Source organism: Helobdella robusta (genome assembly GCF_000326865.2).
Source record: "Helobdella robusta unplaced genomic scaffold HELROscaffold_3, whole genome shotgun sequence".
In the NCBI taxonomy this organism is placed as follows: Eukaryota; Metazoa; Annelida; class Clitellata; order Rhynchobdellida; family Glossiphoniidae; genus Helobdella; species Helobdella robusta.
Window position 1 is genome coordinate 7,096,796 of NW_008704501.1, and position 17,917 is coordinate 7,114,712.

The following is a 17,917-nucleotide window of genomic DNA, read 5'->3' on the forward strand; positions in this document are numbered from 1 at the left end:
GTCACCCTTTTTTTTTTACACTATTCGATCATGTTAAAATTGGTTTGCTTATGAAATAAACGGCCTAAATAAATCAAAATTGTTATTTGAACAACTATCTTCATTATATTCAATAATATTTTACATTCTGCTGGTGCTCATAAGAAACTGGCTGCTGAAATCATACGTTGGCTTACAGCAGTGGCAGTTTCATAGAACTCTTACGCTAGCACTTTTTTGTACATATAATGCTTTAAATAAATCAATATATTCATATCACAATTATTTTTGTCAGTATAAATATAGAAATTGCTTTTGTCAGGTGAAAAACAGTGGCTTTCTGAAGCCGTAGGTTGGCTTAATCGGATTTTTTCTCATGTATACAATACTGAGATAAATCAATCAAACAATCAGTCGGTCGGTCGGTCAGTCAGCCAGCCAGCCAGCCAGCCAGTCAGTCAGTCAATCAATCAACCAACCGATCAATCAACCGATCAATCAATCAACTAAATTGAATGAACCAAATAAACAAAAATAAAAACAAAAATAAATAAAAAAACTCGAACAAACAGTTAACCGTACAGACCTACAAACAATTTCGAGATTTTACTAAAGAAAGAAAAACACAGTAGTTGCTTTTATTTGAATTCATTCAAAAATGAAAAGTGACGGTTAATTAAAATTTTAAAATGTCAATTTTATTTAAAATTCGTATTTTAAATAAACAAATATAACAAAATATCGACCGATAAAAATAATTATTATCCATTATTATTATTATCATACACACTCCTCAGAAGTTCTCGAAGGATAATAAACCACGTAACATGAACATTTAGTAAGAACAGTTCACAACATATCATAATGACTAAATCAACATACTAAACAGAAATAATTTATACATGCATATATACAAAGTAAATCAAGAAATATCCAAAAATTATATAACCAATTTAAAAAAACTAGAAACCAGTCAACATTTAATGAATAAATAAATAGACATTATTAAAAAGATTGTTCAAAAAGGTACAATTTAAGGCGACGACGAGAATGAAATGTAGTTTGTTTTGTTGTTGTGGTGTTGTGAAGCGAAAACAAACACATCACACAAAACTAGTAAGAAGTCGCAAGAATAAGTCAGTCACCTACCTATAATAAAATTACTCTCAGGGCCCTAGCTTACTTATAAACATTGACTCAACTCACTTACCTACAAATTTGTATTTCTCGTTTTAGATGTTTCAAGTATTTTATTTAACATATTTTAGCGTTTTTATTTTACTTGAAGCTTGTTAACTAATGTTAAGCCCTAGCCTACCTACAATTGTTTAACTCATCTCAGTCCCTGAATTAAATTAAAGCCCGGTTCACGGTAAAGAAAATATAAAGTTGAAGAGAAACATAGCAACAACGACACCGAATGAATGGTTGTTGTGTATGTATGTGTTGTATTGATGTGTGTGTATGTAAATGTGCGGGCGCGCACTCTCCAGAAACTTCACTCACTACCAACGAACCTCCATTGCACCGACCATCATCTGACACGCATCGATGGAATGAATTTGACCGGATACTGAAAAATAAATTGAAAAAAAATTAATTCACTAAAATAAAAAACAAGCAATTGGAAAAAATAGGCAACTTATCTTTTTGAGATAACGTTCAATATTTGTTCAAATTCGAGTACTTTCAAAGGTACAATGAGACAAAAACAAATTTACCTTTAACATTATCTTCGATTTGTCATTGGAACGACCATCATGAGACCACCATCTGAAACGTGCTGACGCCCACCACAGCCCACCTCTCATCATTCTGTAGACAAGTTTTTATTAATTAGCGAAGTAGTAAATCAAGAAACAAAGGAACGAACGAATAAATATTTAACTGAATGATTGAATAATTGGTTGAATGAATGAGTGAATGAATGAATTAATTAATAAATCAATGATTCAATTAATGAATAGAATGAATTAACGAATCAATTAATACAAGAATAATTTAAAAGGTTGAGTGATAAAATGAACGAATGAGAAAAATAAAAAACGAAATTAAACCTTACTTCAAAAATCGTCGTTACTGTACTTTCCATTGCACCGACCACCACCATTTGGTCGGCACACAAAATACCATCCGAACTTCAGAGTGTCAGTCGAACAGCCAACGAGCTGATTCTTCCTACACCACCATCATCATATGTAAATCATCATGAGACACCCATCTAAAACGTGCTGACTCCCACCACTGCCCACCTCTCATCATTCTGTAAACAAAATTTTTTTATTTGCGTAGTAGTAAATGAATGTTAGAATCTTAGAAGCAAAAAAAATTAAGTTATAAAATGAAAATAATGTCAAATAAATAAAATTTTAAAATAATAAAGTAAAATGTAAAAAAAACTTACCGTCGTCCATTCGACAAAGGCAGAATGTTGAATGCGGTCCGGTTCCTACGTTGTTCTCCAAAACTGCTGCCAGTCCTCTTCGAGGTTGTTGTTGAAACACAGCCCGTGTTGATGGAGAAAGATAGAGAAAGAGTAGATTCTCATCAGAAAGCTTAGCGGTGCCTGCATCTCAAATTGCTTAATAAAAATAATCCTATCTACCTATTCAATTACCTTAACTAATCTATATTAAATTGTTAATGGTACGATAGTCGAAAGTCCCCCTTCATTCTTCCTCCTTGCACAGAGGTTCACCGACAGCCAGGGCACCGGATAGAAAACCATTGCCGTGCGGATAGTAGACTATTGCCGTGCGGATAGTAAACCATTTGCCGTCCGGAAGCCGTGCGGGTAGTAGACTATGGCCGTGCCGCATGGTAAATCATTACCGTGCAGATAGTAAACCATTGCCGTCCGGATAGTAAACCATTGCCGGTACACCACTGGCCACCAAGGCTTACCTCTGACAACAGACTTCGAAATTCAGAGTCTATCGGCTATCGTACCCTCAACTTACCTATTCATTACAATTAAGCCCTAGTTTACCTAAAATTACAAAAAAACTCAAGAGCCCAATTCATTTGCCAATCGGCACCCACCCCACCACCTACGTAATGCCTTGGGCTCCAACTTAGTAATAATATAAAACTTAAACCCTAAATCTATTAATGAGTGTGTGTTACAACGTAGCCTTAACTTACCTATTCATTACATTATGGCCCTAGCTTACCTAAAATTACAAAACTCAAGAGCCCAATTCATTGGCCTTTCGGCACCCACCCCACCACCTACGTAATGCCTTGGGCTCCAACCTAATAATAATAATGTAAAACTTAATAACTAACATACCTCTCGATACACTTACAGCGTTTATTTAATTTAAATTACAAGATTGTTCCTAGAATTAAATTATTGCTTTTAACTACCTATGAAATTAAATTACTCTCAACCTTAGTAATAATAAATTAGAATGTGTAATGAAAATAAAATAACGCTCAAATACTAATATGTGTTTATGTATGTATTTGTGTGTGTGTGTGTATAATACGCTGATGCGTGTAATGTGGGTGCGAGAAAAAATAGAAGAGATAAACTTACGCTGCCTACCTATCCAACAACATTAGTGTTGGATGCTTCCTATCTATCCTACCTACAATTAAAATTATGCCTATCTAACCTACCTATATAGCTACTTAATGTAATTGTGTGTATGTGCGTGTGCGTGTGAGCATTCTTACTTAATATTAAATTACAGAGAAAAACAGAGAAAAAAGAATTAAACGTATCCCAGCCAGGCGTATCTTTGCCACTGAATGAACGAACGTAGCCTGACATCTTCCACGATGAATTCCTTTGGAAGCTTCAACCTGAATAAAATGGATGAAATGGAAAAATCTTATTTATTTGACTAATTTAAATGAAAATAGAAAAACGAGCCGCGGTGAATTCCGCCGGAAAAGCCAGCCAACTGGCAAAAAAAGAACCGCAAAGAAACCGTAAAACGTACCCCAGCAGGGCATGCATTTTTTGCCACCGAATGAACGAACGTAGCGTGATATCACAACCATTCTGATCGTCCACAATGAACTCCTCTGGAAGCTTCAACCTGGGTAAATGAACCTGAAAAACCTAAATGAATGGTAAAATCTTATTTATTCAATTTAAATGAAAATAACCGCAAAGAAACCGACCGGTCGGCAAAGAAAAGAGAAAAGAAGAGCAAAGAAAGGTATCTATATAGGATTTATGCTCTATATAACTCTATATAACCATGCATACTACCACATTCAATCAATAAAAATCCCACTAAAACCAGGAACCACCGCGTACCTGCTGAATGTATGATGTGAAACAAAACACAAAACAAAAATCACACCATCAAGTAGAGTAAAAGAATAGGAGTCCCTAACCTACCTATGTAACTAAATTACCTTATGCCCTAGCCTACCTATATGATAAATTAATTTTTACCTCACCTACCTATGCTTCATTAACTTAACTCAAGACTCATGAAAAAAGAGAAAAAGGAGTAAAACAGAACATAAAATACTACCACACAAACAAACATGATGTATGTATGTATGTATGAGCAACCGTTAAAGAACCCACCTAAAATTAAAAAAATACCACCTACAAACATTCAAACCACCTACAAACAAATTTTCCATCCTATTTTAACTTTCTTTGATGCTTTTTAATCAGTCATGTTACAAAAGTCATTATCGATATCACAATGAAATCAATTTGAAATTTTTTTTAATTATTGATGAAATTTTTAAATTGTTGATAAAAATAACTAGTATATATAGTGTAGTAAAACGTTTACAATTTTCTGAGAAAATTCACAATAATTTGAGACTACACCATTACACAATTGTACAATTTGAATGTGTAAATACAACATTATAAATGTATTATAACTACGTGTATATATATCTATCTATTTCTTTATTTAGTTCTGCCTGTGTATGATATTTTGTCAAATTTATTTGATAGGAATTGAATATAACCTTCATACCGGCTGATTAACTACCATGCAGTAAAATAACTACTGTTGACACCATTTCCTCCAACGATTTCGCAACGAATTGCCCATACCAATATAATTAGAATAAACTCTTTCAATCAATGTTTAAATTTTTATATTGTCATTTATTCTTGTTTTTGTTTCTGTACTAATTTTCGTGTCAGATACAATAATTTAGTTTTTAAGTAAATTTTCATTTTCGTAGCTATACACAAACATGCCTACCTGTTGCATTAAAAATTGCATTAATAATAAATAGAAATGAGAAAATTTCTGATGCATCTTTTCACAGGTTTATTTTCAAATTAACTTCACACTAAAATAAATGTAACAATATCCCTATACTCATTGAATAGAACTATTTTGTTTTACAATTACATATATTTTATTTTATAGACTATTATAATTTATAATGCTATCATGGATTACCATTTTATTATTGAAAGCAATACTTAAGAAATGCACAAGTTTCTGTAACAGTTTATAAAATTTCAGATTTTTTCAAAATGTAAAAATGCAAAACGATTGGATTAAGTGCATCAGACAGGAAATAAATGATTTCAAATAGCTTCCATCAAAAAATGCAAGAATATGCAGTGACCATTTCTGTAATAAAGATTATAAGGGTTATGATGGAGAAAGGAAGGTAATGCTGAAGAAAGCATTCCCATGTTTTCAAGTTAGTTATATTTATATGTCATCAGTTACACAAGGAAGCAATTCACATCATCATTGTACATTGCAACATTCTTATCTATACAAAAAATATAAAATGCATTCACCAATATTCCATGTATTTTATTAAAACTTAGAAAGGGCATAATGACATTGTGAATAATAAACCCTGCTTAGGACTGGGATCATCATCATCATACCAATCACCATTACAAGTAGAGTCAATTTTATATTAATGCTTAACAAGTTAACTAAATTGGCATAATCAAGTTTTTATATGAAATACACATCAAGTATTTAATGTAACAAATAAATGAACAGAAAAATTTCTGGAAAAGTTTAAAAAAATTAGAACATATGACTCTGATCAAAAATCATTCGCGTTGACACTGCATTTGTATGGGCATAAGGTATATGATTATCTTTGGACAAATGGCTTACATCTTCCTCACACTAGGACATTAAGAAAGTAATCTTGTCATACGTGTTCAATAATTTTAATAAGATTGTTTTAAATAACTATTCTCAATGTCATTTTATTAACACTACATTAAAAGGTGGCTACAAAACATTGATGGTTAGCCTGGGGTGATTTCTACAAACCTTATTGACTAATGGTGATGGGGATCCTCTGGAACTGTAGGATCATGACATTCAATCTAGTCATGGATTGAGAAATCAATCCTTGATATATTTTATAACAAACATTTATTATAATATAAGAATGAAAAAAGATGTAGGTGTAAGGCAAAATCTTACTGGAACTATTATTTTTAGCAATTTATGACTTTATCCATTTTCAATGATACCGATATTTTTAATTATTATTATCCAAATTATACTCATGCCTATATAAATTAATTTGATTGTGCTTAATTATTTTATTTACTTGCCATATGTATGCACAGCATTTAATAAATTAATGATAATAATTAATAACACAACATTTTAAGTGCATAAAATATAATAAATTAAAATTTATTTATTTAATTTAGTATATTTTTTATTCTCAGACCTAAGCATTGTAAATAAAAATTTTAAAACCAATCAAGCAATAGAATTTTGGATCTTAGGAACAAGTGCTGTTAGTCGTTAACTGTAGTAGTGTAGTCAGTAGTGGTTGGTAGTTTCTAGTAGTCTAATCTGTTAATGTTCGTTAGTGTTATCTGTTATTTATTTCAATTAGTAATTAGAATCAGTAGAGTTTAGTTTTAGCTTAATTATTAGAGTTTAGTAATTTAATTACTAATTAGTCGTCGTTTAGTGTTGTTACAATTAATGAGTTAAGTGTTGTTGGTGGTTCACAAAAAATTTTTTTTATTTAAAATGCAAAAAGATACTTAACCGTCATACAGCAATATCTATCCTAAAACAGCATCTAGTACCTTTTAAAACATTTTGAAATTTTAAATAAAAGCAATTTTCCGAAATTAGTAACTATACGATCGTAACTTTTGACTTGGGCGATAAAAAATCGCTCTCCAATTTTCCTCCGGATGTAAGCTCCTTGTTCGACCGTCAAAAATGAGCGAAGGCCGTTATATTTATTCTAATTATATGCGTATATGACTACATTTGGTTCCAGTTTATATCAAATTTACTTTTAAATCTTTTATAGTTTTTTTCAGTTTTAAAAGTAAACTTAAGTGTGTAATTTTTTTCTGGCATTTTTCCTGTTTTATTATTTCTTACTAAATCTTTAATTATTTAAAATGTTTATTAGAAGTTATTTTAAAGCAATCGTCAAGCGATTTGTAAATTATTCCTATAAACTATCAAATTTAAATTTATTTAAGTGTGACTCCAAAGTTCTTGTGTTAGGAGTAGGTTCAGTGCTAGTGCTAACCTATGCATTGGACAGATTTTCCCCCAAAGATGTCCTCACAAATTTTGAGAATTCAAATTTTGAAAAACCGAAAGTGCACAGAGATGTGAACATTGCAAGAACCGGCCATCTGATTCAGGTAGATGGTACTTGGCTGCCAGAGTACATGTTTGCAAACTTGGAGTTGTTGGATGCCATTGGACGCTTTCAGATGAAAAACGACGACATTTTAGTCGTCAGTTTTCCCAAATCAGGTTTTTGATAATTTTATTTAGCTGAAATATGTAATTTATATTAAATTTATTCGTCTTTTTTTTTTTAAATTGCAATTGATTAAACTAAAAATGATTGAGTTCTTTGATAATTTTAATTTCTGATATCAATGGCTCTCCTATCAACAACTAAATCAGAAGATCACAAATAGAAAATTTCAGTTGTTATCCCAATTTAGCTTTATGAATATAGTTTGGACCTAATTTAAAATTTTTTTTTTTTAATTAACAGTTATAACTACTGAACCTTCTCAGTGTAGGTACAACATGGGTGCAGGAAATAGTGACCCAAATATTAGCCCTCCAATCAACCATCTCAACAGATCGACACTCAAATATCGAGGATAGATTTCCATACATTGAATATCCTTACCCTGGTTTGAAGTCATTAAAAGATCGACCTTCACCAAGGTTACTCAAAAGTCATCTGCCCTACTGGTTCATGCCTCAATCAGTTTCCAACAACGTTGGGAAGGTTAATGTTGGGTTAATGCTGCAATGAAAATTTTTTTTTTCAAATTTGAAATACTAAAATGTCAATCTCTATTTTTGAGATACTATGTTAAAATGGAATATTTTAAACAAAGGTGATCTACATAGCCAGGCAGCCTAAGGATGTTTGTGTCTCCTACTACAACTTTCTGAAGATGATATCATTCCTCAACTACAGCGGCTCTTTTCAGAATTTTTTTCAAAATTTTCTTGAGGGAACAGGTGGCTTTGTTTGTAATTTTTCAATGTGTCAATCACTTATTTAAATTTTTTAAATATTTTCAAAGGTTGTTTAACCAATTCTTATAATTTAATTTTTTTTCTCTAAAAGTTGCATATGGGCCCTGGATTGATCATGTGACATCATTTTGGGAGCATAGAAATGATCCCAACATACTTTTCATCACATATGAAGATCTGCACTCGGTACCTTTAGCTTTTTATTTCATTTTTTGGACAAAAAAAATTCATGATTCCAATTAAATATCTTTATACAACTCATTTTAGTTACTAAATCTAGTTTACATTTACTAATTTGTGAAGGTCTCGTATGCAAATCTAACCCATATTTGCCATTATTACATATTTTTTATCTCAAGAATTCACCGAAAGTTATAAAGAGAATTGCCGATTTCTTAGGAACAGTGCTGACAGATCAACAAATCAATGAGATAGCTAAGGAGACAAAATTCGAAAAGATGAAAGACAATCCATCCGTCAATTATTCCTGGTGGGATGATTTGGGAATAAGGAACAAGAAGGAAGCGAATTTTATGAGAAAAGGTTTAGTTAGGAATTTTTTCTTCATTTTTTAACTTGTTGCGACCTTATATTTGGCAATATTTGTATAATTATTATTAAAATTATTCTTTTTTTAATCAATTAATCAATTTTAATTAATTAACTAATTGTTTTAATTGTTTTTTTTTAATATTTTGAATTAAAGGTATAATAGGAGACTACAGAAATTACATGACAGATGATATGGTCAAACAGATGGATGGTAAAATGGTAATGCTGAATAGTGTGCTGTTGAATGAAGATGATGTTAAATGAAGAAAATTTGAATATTGATATATTGTGTGTGTGTGAGAGAGAGAGAGTAAGAGTAATTTATTTATTAATCCTTGGAATGACTTACATATAAGTGTCGAAAATATTATTTCGTTTTGTTTATTTTTAAATAAAAAATTGAAGCATTATCAAGCTAAATCTTGCCGGTTATAAATTTTTAACAGGAAACGAACAACAAAAATTAATCTTTTAATAAACCATTTTTTTCTATTCAGAAATTATTTTCCGTTAAAATCAGATGCGAATCTGGTAATAATGTTTGTAGTGAATAACGAAAAACGCTTGTTAGTTATAAACAAGTCGTCCGTTAGTTGATAAGATCAATCAATACCGTTTTAAAATAATGTTTTTTAACCTTTTTTTAAAAAATCTTTAATAAATTGAGACCTTACATGTTTAAAACGGTTTAAATTATAAAATTAATAAATGTAATAACAATAATAACGTTAACAATAAAAGTTATAACAACACAGTTTTCGTTCGACCATATTTTGGTGATCATAATGTAAATCAATCAACTGAATGAACTTGTGTAAACAGAATAAATGCTAAAGCGGACGATGGTTCCGTAGTCATCAAAATGTACAAAAGAATGATGAAAAGACAATTGTGCGTGTATATGTGTGTGTTTGTGCGTGTATATATGTGTGTGTGTGTTTGTGCGTAGTATACATAGACGGACAACACAAAAGCGAAAATTTTATGACATGAAATTCGACAATGAAATTTGAAGCGTTTACGTAAGAGACTAGGAGGAATAGAGAAATCTAAAACATGACAATTTAAAATACAAACGTGTAAATAAATAAAGGTCAATATCGTCATTTGTTTGAAAAAGATCTTTTTTGCATTCAGGTTTGAAAAAAAAAATATTAAAAAACTTCAAAATCAGACATTGACGGCGCCATATAGAAGTACCTACGCGAGTATTTGCAAGCAATGTCTATGAAGACATACAAAATATTCAACATTCTTAACAGAACTACACGGCGACGATTAGCAAATAAAGGCTTGTTTTAAATTACCTAGACGAGTTCGGTGCAAGCAATCATTCTAACGTGAATAGCAAAAATGAACGGATTAACGACAAGCACTTAGGTAAATAGCTGAGTCGTTTAACAAGCAATTAGTTGCGTTGCGTTGGTCTGTGTGTATGTATATGATCAAAAACTAATTGTATATAAGATATGACAACATTGTTTACAAATATCTTTCACACGTTTTCATCTGGCCTGGTCTGTCAATGAATGGATCTCATAGCCTGAAGTGAATCACGCACGAAATATTAAATAAGCTTTACACGATTTAAAATGTAAACTATAACAACTGAGGAATCATATAACATGTGATAAATGAAATGAACAATGTAACATATTGAACGAATGAAAAAATCGTTTTAAATACCAAATGCTTAAAAATTTTACAAAGAACTGAAAAATATAATATGAAAATAACTAAGCGAAAATAGCACTAAGATGATTAAACGTCATAAGATGTGACTGTTGTCGCTGAAATTTACGCTGTCGTCGTCGTATTCTCTGCCTGTTAACTCGCTCCGATTGTCCGAATAAGATCGGTCAGTATTTTGACACGAATCGATGGAATTCACTTTTAAACTATCGATGGACATAGCCATGCTACTTCTGGAATCTGAGTTCAACCTCGACTTCTTATGTCTGGCTAGTAGAAGTTCGGTTTTGGTCAGTTTAGGAGTTGAATGTACAAAAGAATCGACTGCTTGGCCGGTGTGATCGACAACACTGTCGGAAACATCGATCACTTGTGTGGTGTTTAAACTTACTGGGAGAATGTTATTGTTACCATTTGCAACGTCTAAATTGTTTATTAACGTGTCTACGACAGAAAGGTCGTTGTCAATTACGATGGCGTTGTTTGTGATAACGTCGGTTGCAAGAGTGTTGTTAGAGTTGACGAGAGTCTGATTTTTCTCTGCAATCAAGGTGTGCGTCTCGACATTCTTCTTGAACCAACCAAAAACTCTCCTTTTGATAGGAGATTCAGGCTTTGGACATATTTTATTTTTTTGCGGTTTCTTAACTTGAGCTGTTGAATCTGAACTCGAGGTTTTCAGTGGCTCCTTGTTTATTATTTCGCATCCCACATCATGTTGGTTGCTTGTTTTATTTGAATGTTTCTTCCAAAACGGGAAGCCTTTGTGAGATTTATGTTTTATTTTGTCTTCGTCCGTTGTGTTACTTGCTGGAATTTTTGAAGAATTTTTTACGCCGGTGTCAGCTTTGTCATCTTTAGAGCTCGCGTGAGTGAACAATTTTGATTTGATTGGCGATACAAAAATGTTCTTGCCTTTATCTAAAGTAGGATCAAGGATGACAATTTCGTTTTGAGGTTGATGCTTGCACTCACGCTCGTCACTTTCATTTGATGTTTGTCTCTTGGTTGATAGAGAAAGTTTTTTGGTGGCTTCCTTTTTCTTTTCAACGTTCAAACTTAAGTTATTTCGCGCGGCTTTTTTGTTTCCCTGGTTTTGAGTTTTTTCTGCTGAGCTGAGAATCTTTGAGGGTGCATTGTCTGTTGCTGTATTTCTCTTCACATCATCGCCATCGAAATATTCTTCTAGTTTGTCGTACGTTGAACTCTTAACTAACTTACAAGTCGTTGTTGATTTGTTTTCACCAGTAATTTCTTTAGCCGCAACTGTTTGCTTTGCAGCGCTTTGTTTAGCTGCTGCTGAAGCACTTACAGTTTTGGGTAGCATTTTTGTGGGCATGCTGTTAACGCTTTTGTTACTGGTGACAGAGTAATTGGAGCCTGATTTAGTGACGATAGGATTCTTGAGCAAGTTGGAAGAAGATAGAACTGACGACAACCTTTCAGTTGATGACAGCGATGAATGAGGCGAGGAACTCTTTAAAGATGTTTTTTTATAGCCTCTTGGTTGAGCGTGTTTTGAAGTTGCAGTTGCTAATGTTCGTTTCGCACTTGTAAGTTTTTCATCTTTCGAATCTGTTTCTTTTGAGGAATTCAGCGTAATTTTATTCGTATCGCAGGAGTTTGATTTAGGTGGCTTGATGAAAGTATCTTGTTTGTTTAACGTTGGTTTAGCTTTTAAACCTTTGCCATTCAACTGTTTAATATCGTTGGCCGTCGGGGGTTTTTGATTAGGTGGCAGAGAGTATGATTTTAATTTTGCCTGTTTAGCACTATCATCTATCGTCGATGAAGGAAAACTTGCGTTTTTGATAACCGCAGATTGTGGTCTAGATGACGACGACGAACTTTTTGTTGTGATGGACGTTTTATCAATTTTACTGGACAGTGCTTTACTGTGCGTTACACTGGATTGTTTGGTCTTCGTTACATTTTTTGCCGTATCGAAACATAATTTAGTTTTATCTTGCAGATCTTTTTTGAAATGCATTGATGAATTAGACTTGGATGAAATGGCTTGCGAACGAGATTCCAATTTTTCAACTGAAGTTTTTGGCTTGTTAGAATAAAGAGCCTTCCTTTTGCCTCTAATCACTTTAGGCTGATTTGTAACATCCTTACTTTCTTCGGTTCTGCTTTGAAAACTGTTCGTCGAACTAGGCTTTACAATTTTTGGTTTGTTTATAATCATCTTTTTCTCTTCATTTTTTTCACAGATCTTACTTTCATTATTTTCATTATTCGGAACTAAAGTCAATTCTTTTTCTTCTTTCTGATTCGTGCAAAAAGAATCTAATCTGCCAGGTGTGCGTTTGTGATTACCTAGTGATACATCGTTATTTCCATGTTGCGCCTTGACAAATTTTTCTTCGAGATTACCTTCATTAGCCCAAACGTTGCTTGATAAAAATTCATCAATGAGTTCGTCGTTGGAAATGAGAGATATGGTTTCGTGTTCCAAGAGCAGAACCTCGTTGCTGAGATTACTTTCCGTTAACGAAGTTCTTTCTAAAACAGAGAGAACTAAGTTCGCGTTTTCCTGCAACGCTCGCTCTTGTTCTAATGACATGGAGAATTTAGTTGTCGGAGAGTTTGATAATTCGGACGAAGAGTTTTTATCGGATTCTGATACAAATAAAACATTTCTTTTCGACAAATTGCTAACTTCTTTTGCCTTAAGTTGGTCTGGCGTACTATCAAAGAAAACGTTTTCTGCATCTGCCAACTTGTAGGAGTTTAAAGAATCTGTGGTCACATCACTGTTAATGCTAGATTTCGTTTCTTTTAAATGTACGGGACTGTAACCCAGCGGCTGTTTCAAGAATGATTTTGTTTTCCTTTTCGAATTTTCGCTCCTTTTCGAATTTTCGCTTTTTTCTTCCACTTTGCCAAAAATTTCTACCTTGCGAAAGGCGTTTCTTTCCTGTTTTTCTTTTACTTCTGCATTTATCAAATTCGAGCAAATTTCATTAGATGAATTAGAGGCTGATTCCAAATTAATTTGCGGTATTTGAGATTTTTGATTCATCAATATCTTTTTTGAAACTGCCAAGCACGGGATTCTAGATTTTGATTGAATATCCTTTCCTATATTTTCTTGATTGGTCGTGTGTTTATCGTAGTTGATTGATTTTTGGTTGTTCAAATTATTTCTATCAATTTTATACTCGAACTTTTGTTGTAAATGATTACTAAAATGAGCATCGTTAACATCCTGTTTACCGTTAATTAATTCGCCTTCGTTCCCTACAGTTACTTTAATCATATCATTTTCGAGATTTTCAATATTTGCGAAGTCGTTATTCTTCATCAAATCGCCGTAAGAAGCAGGGTGAACAATTAACGCATCTGCAGTTATATCTCTAAAATTGTTGGCGCACTGAAAATTTTTATCATTACGAACGTTAAATGGAGAATGGTAGAAATCAGCTGCGTTGTCTTGGTTGCCAGTTGCGATGCTTTCGTGGCAACTCAAAAATATACCAGGCGAGTAAAAATTTTCAGAATCAATATAAACGCTATCCAATCCTTCGTTTTCCAAAGACATGTTATTTTTTAGAGCATAATTATTAATCTTGCCGGCATTCAATCTGGAAGCTTCAGTATCTGACAGGCATATAACGTCGTTGAGATGAATTGGATAGGAGGGTGGTTTCGTAGGAGGAATATTTATTGAGTATTTGTTACTCGGTCTAACATTAGATTTTCTAGTAAATGCTAATGATGAAACGCAAGAGATTGCATCAGTTGTGTTGTTACAAAAATCCAGAAAATTTGAATTTCCACTGGGGCTTCCGACAGGGCTGTCCATATTTTCACAAGTTTCAGAAAAATAACGACTTTCTAACTCCTTTTGAAAAGCCCTCTGCTTACGAACGTGCAAACCAGGGCGTTCGATATCATCCGGTGAAAAACATGCGTCGTTCTGTAGCATTTTATTGGAAGATAACGTAGAGAAGGGACTAAGGGATGAATCGTTGTGAACGTTGAAGACAGGCGACGACATTAAATTTCTCAAGGCGGCTGTGCTACCCATCGATATTATGCGGTGTTTCGAATGTACCAAACTTTTCAACATGCCAACTGCACCCAAATTGCAGAGAATTTTCTGATCTTCCAGACAGTGAGCTGATAAGTTCCACAAAGTTCCACAGGCGTTACTTACGACGGTTAAGCTTGGAGATCGTAGATGTTTCAATAAAGTCGGAAGACAACCGTGTTGTCTCAGAATACTTCGATAGTCTGCTCTGGTAGCTACGTGACTGCTTACATTCCTCAACACACCTCCGCCGTTCTCAACGACAGCCAGTGTTTTCGACGGACTCTTGAAATTCAAAGACCAAACAAGAAGTTGCAAGGCTCCTCTGATGGCACAAATATCCTCTTTGTTCTCCGGACAATGAGATGAGAAATTCCAAAGTGCACTCAACAAGCTTTTAAGAGTTGACTCTTTTTTGATAATTAGTATGGACCTCGTTAACATTTCCACGGCTCCAGCGGCTCTCAAATATTTTTTGCTGGCTGTATCGGCGTGCCATGACAAATTTCTGAGAACGCTGGCAGCCACCTGGCAGAGATCTTCGCAGGGACTTTCGAGCTGGATGACCAGGGCTCGAAGTGGACCGGGCATGGAGCAGAGGAGAGCTTTGTTAGTTCCATCTCCGAACGTTAGATTAGTGAGAGCCATGCACGTGTATCTTCTCATTGTCAGGTTGTCGGGGTCCAAGGTGTGGCCGAACAACTCCTGCTGCAACTGCAGTAGCTCCGCCAATGCCTGGATGCCACCTTTCAAAAAAATATTTTTTAATTTATTTAAAAATAAAATAAATTTTCACTAACAGTTCCTATATATATAGCATGCAACAAAGCAGAACACGCATACCATAAATAATTTTTTGTTGTTTCCGATAACATAGAGCGAGCAGAGCAGACGTACATTGAAAATAATGCGGTAATAAATATATGAATGAATGTATGAATGAATGAATGAATGAATGAGTGAATGAATGACTAGCAGTTTTAATTCACAAGTCACCTAATGTGCATATTGCGTGCCTGTGTTCTTCGTCGAATGTTAACTTCATCAGGACTGTTGCAGCACCCAACGGATGTTGGATGTCTGTTAAATATCCTGCTGTGTTTTTATTATAATAATTATTAATTACATTATGTTGTTGTTATTATTTAATATTATTATGTTCTTATTGTTATTACAAGCTGCAAAACAGTCAAATAAATTGAGGTTAATAAAGTGAGCAAAGTCCATTCAGAATGTAATCTATACAGAGTCAACATGTTTTGAAACGTTTGAATGTACATTAGCTTCTGTGTTGTGCATTTGAATTTTGCAAAAAAGAAATTCGTACCATTACTTCGTCTTATTACTGACTATGACCAGTAAAATTAATACATTCTACAATCGGAATTAAAAGATACAAATAAGAAACATATGGTACATATAGTAGTCGTAGTAGTAATGTTGTAGTCGTAGTAGTATCGACTGTAGCAGTGGTAGTAGCGGTAACAGGTGTAATTATAGCAGCAGTAGTAATAATCGTTGCTATATAATTTCCCTTCCTGCCAAAAATATTATTTTTCCTTTCATGTAAACATTGCATTCAATCAAAATTGATCAGCACCACATAAGTATTCTATGGGAGAGACGACGTTTAAACGGACATTTGAATTATTGATAAATCAACCAAGTTTTTAAACCAATCAGACAACTTTACGAATATTTATAAAGCAAACACGATATAAAATTTTTCGATATTTAAAATAACAAAATAAGGACAAGTTAGAATGGAAAACCTTGAAAATATGCAACATCGTCATAAACGACGGACGAAGAGCATGCGTTATAGAGAGCAGAGGCTTTCAGATGATCGCAATAGTCGCGAACCTGTTCCAACAACCTCAGCACCCTGGACTCCTGTCTGCCCCTTTGATCCTCGCAATGCACGTTGATGATGTTACGGAGGGTGGCCGACGACCTTGACCTTATGTTGAAGTGGTTAGGGTCTGGCTCGCTATTGTGCAGTAGGTGGATTAACAGGGGCAGGCAACCTTTGTCGTGTGAAGAATTGTAAAAGTGTGTGTGTGTGTGTATGTATGTGTGTGTGTGCATGTGTGTTTTGTTTACGCGTGGAGTGTTCGTGCGTGCAAAGAAGAAAATGTGCTAGTGAAATTGTAGATTGCAGTTTCAATCAAAATTTGAAAAAGTTATAAAAAATTACGTCATCTCACATCGGTACCATCATCATCCTCATCATCACCATCATGAGTGGCTAACCGGACTGCCTCATGGCCACACAACTTTCGGGTGAGAGCGACATGGCGTGTAGCGACCTACTCATTTCGTCTTTGTTGTGAGTGCCGAGTATCGATAGTAGTGAGTATATCATATCTCCATGCTGAAGGTCGTGCGGCGTTAGTGATGATGATGACGATGTTGGTGATGATGATGACGTGATTGTAGCGACAATGATTGTAGTAACGTCGATGATGATGATGTGAATGTAATGGCAATGAGGTTGACGATGACGACAAAGCTAAGCTGGCGACGAAATCAATAATGATGAAAACCATAAAAATATACCAAGAACCATAGACAAAATAACGACGATGATGACCAAAACAGAGATATTGAAATTAAAATCATATTCTGCAATATCCAGATTGAAGTTAGTTAGCACAAAACCCCTAAACGCTAATTAAATATGCCATATACAGACTCGATACCGTATTCTATTATTAAGCCCCCTCAAAATAAAATTAAAATTTAAAATTAACTAGCATTAAAACTTTTAAAAAATATTTAAATTTATTTTACGAAAATGAAATAAAAAAATAGCCACACATACACGCCTGTGAGGGACGATTTTTTTTACATACTTTACAAAGACTTGAGTTAATTTACAGCATGTAACTATTTCAATCCGTCGGTCTAAACTCCAATTCTTCAAAAGAAACTCTTTCTCTCTCTCTCTTTCTCTCTCTCTCTCTCTCTCTCTCTCTTTCTCTCTCTCTCAGCAACACTAACTAACAACAACAACAAAAACGTCATTCTGAGATAGTGCGTGCAAGTCTTTAAGAGATGATGCTGGCCGATAAAAAGCTTTTATTATTATTATTATGCCTTCTTACATACAAACAACTTTAATGGTGACGTCATGGTGAAAGTCATTCGCCGATGATGTTTATATGACGATAAATGTGAT

The 17,917-nt window shown here is 33.7% G+C and overlaps 3 protein-coding genes across 3 annotated transcripts in view; 1 reads left to right on the forward strand and 2 right to left on the reverse strand.

The window, feature by feature from the left end:
* HELRODRAFT_161743 (hypothetical protein) overlaps positions 1 to 3,990 on the reverse strand; it is a gene marked incomplete at both ends in the record, with an annotated part of 7,658 nt that extends 3,668 nt beyond the window's left edge. The window contains 4 exons of the mRNA XM_009021631.1: positions 1,497 to 1,552; positions 2,384 to 2,460; positions 3,153 to 3,234; positions 3,930 to 3,990. Coding sequence (XP_009019879.1) covers positions 1,497 to 1,552; positions 2,384 to 2,460; positions 3,153 to 3,234; positions 3,930 to 3,990 — 276 coding nt within the window. The remainder of the gene's footprint in view (positions 1 to 1,496; positions 1,553 to 2,383; positions 2,461 to 3,152; positions 3,235 to 3,929) is intronic.
* Positions 3,991 to 7,615: 3,625 nt separating this feature from the next.
* Positions 7,616 to 9,028, forward strand: HELRODRAFT_65652 (hypothetical protein; the record flags this gene model as incomplete). The annotated part of the gene is made up of 5 exons (XM_009021632.1): positions 7,616 to 7,703; positions 7,982 to 8,196; positions 8,309 to 8,435; positions 8,545 to 8,639; positions 8,813 to 9,028. 5 exons carry the CDS (start codon positions 7,616 to 7,618, stop codon positions 9,026 to 9,028), a joined length of 741 nt encoding a protein of 246 aa, XP_009019880.1.
* Positions 9,029 to 14,823: 5,795 nt separating this feature from the next.
* HELRODRAFT_131926 (hypothetical protein) lies at positions 14,824 to 17,176 on the reverse strand (the record flags this gene model as incomplete). Its single annotated transcript, XM_009021633.1, has 4 exons — positions 14,824 to 15,482; positions 15,733 to 15,816; positions 16,509 to 16,763; positions 16,990 to 17,176. Coding segments are annotated over 4 exons (1,185 nt in total), but the record flags the coding sequence as incomplete, so codon positions are not given.
* Between the last annotated feature and the right edge of the window lie 741 nt (positions 17,177 to 17,917).